The 10,207-nt window shown below is 39.9% G+C and overlaps 1 protein-coding gene across 1 annotated transcript in view; it reads left to right on the forward strand.

Moving 5' to 3' along the window:
• The window catches only part of LOC126092442 (long-chain fatty acid transport protein 1-like), a 284,340-nt gene extending 275,694 nt beyond the window's left edge, over positions 1-8,646 (forward strand). The window contains exons 9-12 of the mRNA XM_049908043.1: positions 180-246; positions 335-425; positions 537-690; positions 8,370-8,646. Of these exons, the coding sequence (XP_049764000.1) occupies positions 180-246; positions 335-425; positions 537-690; positions 8,370-8,521 (464 nt within the window). The 3' untranslated portion in view covers positions 8,522-8,646. The remainder of the gene's footprint in view (positions 1-179; positions 247-334; positions 426-536; positions 691-8,369) is intronic.
• The last annotated feature ends 1,561 nt before the right edge of the window (positions 8,647-10,207 follow it).

Genomic DNA, 10,207 nt, shown 5'->3' on the forward strand with positions numbered 1-10,207 from the left:
GTGCCATGGGATAACTCTTAACTGTAATTCCCACACTCCCATCTGCAACTGTCAGGCAAAGAGAGTCATTAGAAAACTGCAATTACTTCTTTAAATAGTCTGTAATATTGCATGGCTGACAACAAAAAATGACACATTTAAACTGTTGAAAAAATTCATCATTTCTCTTCTCTCCATAGGAGATATTCTCGTAATGGATGAATTTGGATACTTTTATTTTAAAGACAGGACTGGAGACACCTTTAGGTATGTTTTAGAGCTGCTCCGATTTTATATTTATGTTACTATATTGCATCCTTTTTTTTTATTTGCCCTGACAATTTGCCATTTTCAGGTGGCGTGGAGAGAATGTTGCAACTTCAGAAGTGGAAGCAGTGATCAGCAATATAGTAGGCTTGAAAGATGTAGTTGTATATGGTGTTGAAGTAAGTTATTTCCATCTTCTAATATCTCACTGAACCTCTCAAATGTAAAGAAATTAATTAATAATGTACAGTTTCACCACAAAACAATTGACACACTAATTTGTGTTTCAGATACCAAATGTTGAAGGGAAAGCTGGTATGGCAGCAATCGTCGATGACGAGGGTTTGCTCAATATCGAAAGTTTTGCAGCTGGAGTGAAGCAGCATTTGCCACCTTACGCATGGCCTGTCATTGTTAGAATTTTGCCACAATTGCCTATCACAGGTACTATGGTGTAAAACAGAATATACAATTAAGCATATATGGGGAATTCAATCTTGAAGCAGAGGTACTCATATACTTTTGGAAACTAAAATGTAAAATTCCATATTCATACCATGAAAGCCATCACAACATGGTTGGCATTTTCTCCCCCTTTGTTATATCGATTGTAGTGGTGTGATGTGCAATGACTGCTATTGAGGGGTGGAAGAGGCATTCTTCCAGCTGTCAGTACGGCATTTGGCTCACCCACCTGGGCACTGGCATGGGCTACAGAATGCAGCAAGACAGATGGTGTGAAAAATCTTTTTTGTTCCAACAAGCTTAGAGCAGCTACAATGTGTACCACCATCAGGTGACAGCCTGGCATCAGTCCACAATATCCGTATCCCACGAGTGCGTCAGGCATCATCTCGTGGACCGCGACACGAAGTGTTGTAATGTAGATGTCAGTTGCTGCTATGCTCAGCAAGGCCTGAGCAGACTTTCATGGCAAACATTTCTTATGGTGCTGTGTCAGTTGCTGGCACTCTGGTCTGGTGTTATGCTGCTAGTGAGGTGGCTGGGCTTACCTGGGTGTGGTGAATGACAGAAACATAATCTGGAACAGGAATCACAGTCTGGAGACAGTCTTGTGGTGACTGGCAGATGCCTCAATTGCTCAGTGGGTAATGGGGCCTCAGTTCAACTCTCAGCCCATATAGTGGTGGCTGGGCCCCTAGCAGGTGATCCTGTAAGGATGATGGTAGGGTAGTAGCCACCTCACAGTGGAGGCCGATACTGGGATGGTCACCGACTCGGTGATTCGATCTGATGATCTGCCTGCTCAGGCAGCCAGTATTTATATGTGCCAAAGTGGGTTTGTTGTGGAATTACTGCCACAAATGAGATGTGTGTTGCATGCCGAAGTGTTCCTGTTTTGGTAACTAGTCAGGTACTGGCTTGCAGGCAGGCAATGGCACCCAGTGGGTCTGTGACATAATTTCATGCCAGCATATTGTTGCAAGTGACCTTTTCACAGTATCAAGCTCTCTTGTGTAGATTTACACTGTTACACTCTTCTCCTTTTCAAAAAATTCAACCCTCTGAATTCTCTCTGTTGCTGTAACTGGAACTAGTTAATTCTTCAGTTCATTGCAAACACATTCAGTTAGTCTTGGGCTCACAACATCCTCAGAATTCATTTTGATACTCGTCAGTGGCTAAAAACAGATACTCAGATACATTTAAAATCTTTCCACAGCTTATAAGGTTCCACTCCCTGGCTAGCCTTGAAAACTAGCACTAGTTCTGTGAACAAATGTCAGGATAGTTGAGATGTTTTATCACATTTTTGGCTTTTGTCCAGTACATACATGCTTAAGTCTACTTCATGAAATTCACTTGCTGCTTCCTGCAGCACAGGTTACACTGCATTACAAACAGTTTCATTGATTCAGGCCTTGGGCCCTTCCCATGGACCATAACCAAATCTATTCCTGACATAATTAAATAGGACAGTGATAAGAGGAAAAACCCAATAACAATAGCCACAAGAACCCCACAAGTGGCTTAGAATACACATGCTGAGACTTACTCTTGACTGCGTTGCTGATGATGGTAGCACCTCTCTGTCACACTTGTGACTCCAAAAATAGAGTTACCGCTGTGGAGGGGTGGAAGAGCCATTCTTTGTGTTGTCAGAATGGCGTTCAGCTCTCCCACCTGGATGTTGTGGGTTTGATGGGTTGACGATGGCTACTGGAGTCTGAGGAGATGGTGTTCATAAAAACACTATTGTTCCAACAAGCTTAGAGTGGCCACAGTTGCCCACTCTCATCACATGGTACAGTGTGGTGCCAATCCGCAGTCGCTTTGTCCTACAGGCATGGTTAGGCACCATCTCACAGATCTCAGCAGTGAAATTTAGCCATGTAGACATCAGTAGCTACTAGCATGGTCTAAGCATGTAGTGACCCTGCATGGTAAGCATGGTGGCACTGAGTCATGTGCTGTGATGGCAATCTGGGTTGTATGCTGCTAGCAAGGGGGCCAGGACCTGCCCAGTCATAGTGACGGAGATGTAGGCATCCGAGGCGAGAACCCCGGTCCGGCAGCTGGCTGGTGGTGACTGGCACTGGCAGATGCCCCAGTGGCTAGGAGGCCATCAGTTTGACTCTTGGTCTGCCCAGCAAGGGCTGGACTCCAGGAAGTGTGCTTCTCAGTATAGTTTTGTGCACATTATAATCTACTATACTTGCATAATATGCTTTGTAGATTGCCATGCAGTAATATGTTATTGAAATGTTTATAAAGACAGACTATTAGCAAATCCAGCAATGCTAAACATGCATGGGGATTGGACACGCATCCTAATCTCCTCCTCCCCCTCTCTCTGTCCACTTCCTCCTCCCCACCTCTCTATCCATCTCCTCCTTTTCCCTCTCTATGTCCATTTCCTCCTAGCCCCTCTCTGTCCACCTCCTCTTTCCCCCCCTCTCTGACCTTTAACCTTGTTTATTGGTATTGTAAATGAAACTCGAAGTTGCGTAAAATGAAAGGGGAAATCAGTTGGGATAACTGGTATACAGGGTATGAGGGTGTGAGAGACCTCTCCAGCAGCTGGATCTGTGAGGACAGCAACTTCAATGACAGTATTTCACATAGCTTTAATCTGTGGAAAGGTAGATTACAAACTTCCAGACAATTTAGATTCTGTTGCAGTAATCAAATCATAAGCCTTAACCCAGAAACACAACTTTCATGTATTCTGTCCAAACTGACTGTGAGGGAGAAAACAGAAGAGCACATTGTTAGGTGTGCAATTTTTGTTTAGAATTATATACAAGGCGGAAGAATATCACTAGGAGAAACAGTTTATCTAATGGTTTAAATGCTGATATTATAATTAAAACGCTGCAAGAGAGAAAACAAAACTGCACATTCTCACAGTACAGCACAGTATTTCTTTTCTCCTTATTGGTTTTAACAGAACACTTGTACATTGTTTTTTAAAAAGATATATAGTTTTGTCCATCTGAAAGTTTGTTGGAGTATGGTGTAAAAATTTGAAGGTAATTGGTCAAGAACTTTTTGAGTTTGGTAACAATGCTAGACAACAAAAGGAAGACTGGGTTTAACGTCCTGTTGACATTGAGGTCATTAGAGACAGAGTGTGAGCTCAGATTGTGTCGAGGATGGGGAAGGAAATCGAACATGCCACTTCAAAGGAATCATCTGGGTATTTGCCTGGAGCGATTTAGGGAAATCACAAAAAATTTAAATCTGGATGGCCAGATGCGGGTTTGGACCCCCTGAATGCGGATCCAGTGTGTTGACCACTGTGTCACTTCACTCAGTACAATGTTAGACAACATCACGTCTTTAAAAGGCCCATGAGAAACAAAATAACAGCTGCGACAGAGTACATGGGTTCTGTTGTAGCACTAACAGCCGAATTGGGAGTGTTATGACAGCTGAAAGAGCATTTTTTGACAGTTGTGAAGGATCTGTGCTAGGCCACATGAACTTTGTGGTGTGGTCAGCATGGGGTGGCACCTTTCATACATGATGACTGGCAGAGATCAAAGTATGAGAAATACTGACTGTGCGTATGCTAGCCGGAAACGGTGGCTGTGTGGTGGGAAAAACCTGACTGACTGAGTTGACCAGGGAGGATAGCCACCATGGCTGAACCAACTGAATAAAGACAATATGAAATGAGGGAAACTGTAAATATAAACTGAATAAACCAGTGACTGAGAAACCAGTCACATACTTTTAAAGACAAAAATTGGATGAATGCATGAACAAAGATGCACCCTTGCTATGGAATTTAGTTAACAACTTATCAAATGTTAAATATTTTGGATATCAAATTTTCTACAATTATTAATAACTCACTAATGCCTTTAGTGATTCAGACAGTCATAGTGTCAACGGATAGGGTTCAGTAAGCACTATGTAACTGTTCTAATAGATTTTCTGTGAATATTTTGTATTTCAATTTATAGGCCAGAATGTATAATCCACGCATGTAAAAGTGAATTTTCTAGTAAATAAAACAATGAACAGTGAAGGTAGAAGCAGCATTAGTAAACAGAGATAATTAGAGATGTATAACTATAATTAGTTTAACTGTTTAACATTTATTAGTGATATAATCATGCAAAACAGTGTCCATGTGAACAAAAACACTCTTTGCGAGAAAACCATTACAACTATGAGCAGCAGAAAAGCTGACGAAATTTGCATCCAGATTTATATGTGATATGTATGTTGTTGTTGTTGTTGTTGTTGTGGTCTTCAGTCCTGAGACTGGTTTGATGCAGCTCTCCATGCTACTCTATCCTGTGCAAGCTTCTTCATCTCCCAGTACCTACTGCAACCTACATCCTTCTGAATTTGCTTAGTGTATTCATCTCTTGGTCTCCCTCTACGATTTTTACCCTCCACGCTGCCCTCCAATGCTAAATTTGTGATCCCTTGATGCCTCAGAACATGTCCCTTCTTTTTGTCAAGTTGTGCCACATACTCCTCTTCTCCCCAATTCTATTAAATACTTCATCATTAGTTATGTGATCTACCCATCTAATCTTCAGCATTCTTCTGTAGCACCACATTTTAAAAGCTTCTATTCTCTTCTTGTCCAAACTATTTATCATCCATGTTTCACTTCCATACATGGCTCCACTCCATACAAATACTTTCAGAAATGACTTCCTGACACTTAAATCAATACTCGATGTTAACAAATTTCTCTCCTTCAGAAATGCTTTCCTTGCCATTGCCAGTCTAAATTTTATATCCTCTCTACTTCGACCATCATCAGTTATAGCAAAATTCCTTTACTACTTTAAGTGCCTCATTTGCTAATCTAATTCCCTCAGCATCACCCGACTTAATTCGACTACATTCCATTATCCTCATCTTGCTTTTGTTGATGTTCATCTTATACCCTCCTTTCAAGACACTATCCATTCCATTCAACTGCTCTTCCAAGTCCTTTGCTGTCTCTGACAGAATTACAATGTCATCGGCGAACCTCAAAAAGTTTTTATTTCTTCTCCATGGATTTTAATACCTACTCCAAATTTTTCTTTTGTTTCCTTTACTGTTTGCTCAATATACAGATTGAATAGCATCGGAGAGAGGCTACAACCCTGTCTCACTCCCTTCCCAACCGCTGCTTCCCTTTGATGTCCCTCAACTCTGATAACTGCCATCTGGTTTCTGTACAAATTGTAAATAGCCTTTCGCTCCCTGTATTTTACCCCTGCCACCTTCAGAATATGAAAGAGCATATTCCAGTCAACATTGTCAAAAGCTTTCTCCAAGCCTACAAATGCTAGAAACGTAGGTTTGCCTTTTCTTAATCTAGCTTCTAAGATAAGTCGTAGGGTCAGTATTGCCTCACGTGTTCCAACATTTCTACGGAATCCAAACTGATCTTCCCCGAGGTCGGCTTCTACTAGTTTTTCCATTCGTCTGTAAAGAATCCGCATTAGTATTTTGCAGCCGTGACTTATTAAACTGATAGTTCGGTAATTTTCACATTTGTCAACACCTGCTTTCTTTGGGATTGGAATTATTATATTCTTCTTGAAGTCTGAGGGTATTTCGCCTGTTTCATACATCTAGCTCACCACATGGTAGAGTTTCATCAGGACTGGCTGCCCCAAGGCTGTCAGTAGTTCTAATGGAATGTTGTCTACTCCCGGGGACTTGTTTCGACTCAGGTCTTTCAGTGCTCTGTCAAACTCTTCACGCAGTATTATATCTCCCATAATATAATATTGTCCTCAAGTACATCGTCCTTGTATAGACCCTCTATATACTGCTTCCACCTTTCTGCTTTCCCTTCTTTGCTTAGAACTGGTTTTCCATCTGAGCTTTTGATATTCATACAAGTGGTTCTCTTTTCTCTGAAGGTCTCTTTAATTTTCCTGTAGGCTGTATCTATCTTACCCCTAGTGAGATACGCCTCTACATCCTTACATTTGTCCTCTAGCCATGCCTGCTTAGCCATTTTGCTCTTCCTGTCGATCTCATTTTTGAGATGTTTGTATTCCTTTTTGTTTTCTTCATTTACTGCATTTTTATATTTTTTCCTTTCATCAATTAAATTCAGTATTTCTTCTGTCACCCAAGGATTTCTATTAGCCCTCATCTTTTTACCTACTTGATCCTCTGCTACCTTCACTACTTCATCCCTCAAAGCTACCCACTCTTCTTCTACAGTTTTTCTTTCCCCATTCCTGTCAGTTGTTCCCTTATGCTCTCCCTGAAACTCTGTACAACCTCTGGTTTAGTCAGTTTATCCAGGTCCCATTTCCTTAAATTCCCACCTTTTTGCAGTTTCTTCAGTTTTAATCTACAGGTCATAACCACTAGATTGTGGTCAGAATGCACATCTGCCTCTGGAAATGTCTTACAATTTAAAACCTGGTTCCTAAATCTCTGTCTTACCATTATATAATCTATCTGAAACCTGTCAGTATCTCCAGGCGTCTTCCATGTATACAACCTTCTTTCATGATTCTTGAACCAAGTGTTAGCGATGATTAAGTTGTGCTCTGTGCAAAATTCTACCAGGCGGCTTCCTCTTTCATTTCTTACCCCCAATCCATATTCACCTTCTACGTTTCCTTCTCTCCCTTTTCCTACTGCCGAATTCCAGTCACCCATGACTATTAAATTTTCGTCTCCCTTCACTATCTGAATAATTTCTTTTATTTCATCATACATTTCTTCAATTTCTTCGTCATCTGCAGAGCTAGTTGGCATATGAACTTGTACTACTGTAGTAGGCATGGGCTTCGTATCTATCTTCAAATATAGTCTAAAGCAAAATTGCAGAAATTAAACTTTGCTAATTTATCGTTTACAGTAAGTACAACAGTGTATATTAACTGAACCTTTACTTACACAAAAAGCCATTGTTATTGGTCTGTAATCAGTGTTTCACACCTCTTGGTATAAATATGATCGAAACCAGTAGTTCTACAGAAAAACATGTCAATTTACAGACATAACAGTTGTGATGGAGGCAGTATTGGAAAGCAGTCCTTGCTCCAGCCAGCAAATTAAAAGTAGGTCTGATCTACCTGTGCCTTTTGCACCCTAGGATACAACAAATACCCCAGTATGTCACTAATAATATAAAAACTGTCCAAAATTTCATGCAGGTGTGGATTCACTGCTTTGCCATGATCCTATCTTGTCAGTCACTATTTGGTCTTCATTGTGACACAGTTTCTTAATGTAGCAAATAAGCAGAGGAAAATGGCTGAACTGTCAAGGAATGTGGTTCTTACTTTCCAAGGAATGAGCAAGTTGAGTACCAGTACATTGGCATAAAACGAAATGTTGTCTCTATATTGTATTACCTGCAATCTCTCTCTGTCTTTTGTTCTCTTTGTTGCCTTATAATCACTATGCATGCATGATACTGTGCTTTTTCTTGCTTTCTACAATGTGCTCTGTCATGCTGGGCAATGTTCTAAGAAACTGGAAACTGTTAAAATTTAAGGTCTAAGAAATTTTTTACATGGAAAGGAAGTGCTAATTCTAATACTTCTTCCCCAAACACTGATTTCTTTTCACTGTTGTCTTTGCCATGAACAGTAAATGAGTTAAAATATTTAGACAACTATAAATCTCTACTCTGCACCATGTGACTCTACTGTGTATTTTTCTTTCAGGAACATATAAACTGAAGAAACGTGAATTGCAAGTAGAGGGATATAATCCAAGCACAGTTAAGGACAGAATGTACTTCCTGGATAAGGGTGCCTATGTGCCTTTAAATGAAGAGCTCTACAGTAGAATTGTTAATGGTGGGGTACGATTATGAAGTCTTATTGTACAAAGTCTATGTAACATTCAGTTTAAAATTGGTTCCTTTACAATTTGTTTCAAAGTTACAAAGCCAGCAGGATGTATTTTGTAAATACAGACATTAAAAATTCATTAAATTAATCCAAAGAAGAATGATTTATTTAATGTGCTCATTTTGTGGGGCAGCGGGTGGAAATTATTTGGCTTTTTATCCTGTTATTTAAATGTAGAGTGTAATGTAGAAAAGATACATTTCCCGGCCGATTAACCATATGTGGGGCGGCGGGTGGAATTATATTTGTTAATGAATGTTTTGTATTTATGATTTTAATACTGTTGTTTGCCGTTCTCAACACTGGCTCTCTAACTACAATATTGGCAACCAGAAAGTGATTAGCAAAACGTGAAGCCTGTAGTTAGAATTCCTAGTGCCCACTTCATCTGAGAAATACACTTATAGCTACAGCTTATAGCTCTGAGGAATTAGGAGATTGTCTGGGATTCATAATCAAAAACGATTCTCTCTAAAATGTTCACTATATTCTGAAAGTCACAGACCAAAAAGAATCCACACAATCCAACTAACAGAGCAGTTCAGAGTCTAATGCGCTGATGCAACTATAACTGTTCAAATTAACTGTTTAAGTGAATGCTCGCCATAATTTTATGATAATGTTCATCAAACGCCATGCTAAATAATGGTAGAATGTGTGTCCCGCGACGGCACGTGAAAATACGACATACGAAAACTGAAGATACATCTTTTTTTACTGCGGTACATGGGAGCTGTAGGGGAAGTACCGTACTCGTTGCTGGACATATGGCACCTGACAGATGGCCGCCCCTTCTGAACAAGTGAATGGAATCTACCGGTGCTTCTGATGAAAACTACTGGCAAATTATTTTTCGAACTGGAAAATTCACGTATAATACCTTTCACGAAACAGAGCAGTTTGATAGGACTGCCTGTAGACAGCAGCGAGAAAATGTGCGAAAGGCAGTAATTTAGCTATAGAGGGCGTTTACGATTAACATTGTGATTTTTTAATCCGTGCTCAGCTTGAGGCCTATGAAACCGTTTCTTTGCGAAAATACACAGCTGGCCAGAATTCTACGAACGAAATATTTTCAAATATAACATTTAGTACTCCCTCGTTCGATTCTAATGTGTAACTCAAATCTTTGACCGGTTCCCATTCGCTCACCAAAGTTAAGCACTGTCACGCTTGGCGCGTACTTGGATGGATGACCATTCAACCGTGCCGAGTGCTGTTGGTAGTAAGGCAAGCAAAGGAATTGTAAACAGTCTCTAATGACCTTCGCCTTCGACCAGACATAAAGCCCTAAGTTTACTTCCTTTTTCTAATCTTTGAAAACACAAGAACTCTATATGTCAGATTAACGAAATAGGTACTTTTTAGGATTATGATGCCGAAATAGGCAAAATTAGGCATCAACGTTGAAATACGCAATTTTAGGTCCTATAGAACTAAGGATATTCAGTTTAGTTAGTCATGAAGTACCAACTTATATGCAAATTGGAGCTTAGGAAAAAAAGTAGGTTTCAACCTAAAGATCCGTGATCTATTTTTTACCTATTTTTTGACATATGAATAATAAAACACCTATAAAGAGTATTTGGTATTAACAGGGATAGCAATATAAAAAAATAAAAAAAGACTGAAGTGTTAGACACATACGA

The sequence above is a fragment of the Schistocerca cancellata genome, chromosome 7, assembly GCF_023864275.1.
Source record: "Schistocerca cancellata isolate TAMUIC-IGC-003103 chromosome 7, iqSchCanc2.1, whole genome shotgun sequence".
Lineage (NCBI taxonomy): Eukaryota > Metazoa > Arthropoda > Insecta > Orthoptera > Acrididae > Schistocerca > Schistocerca cancellata.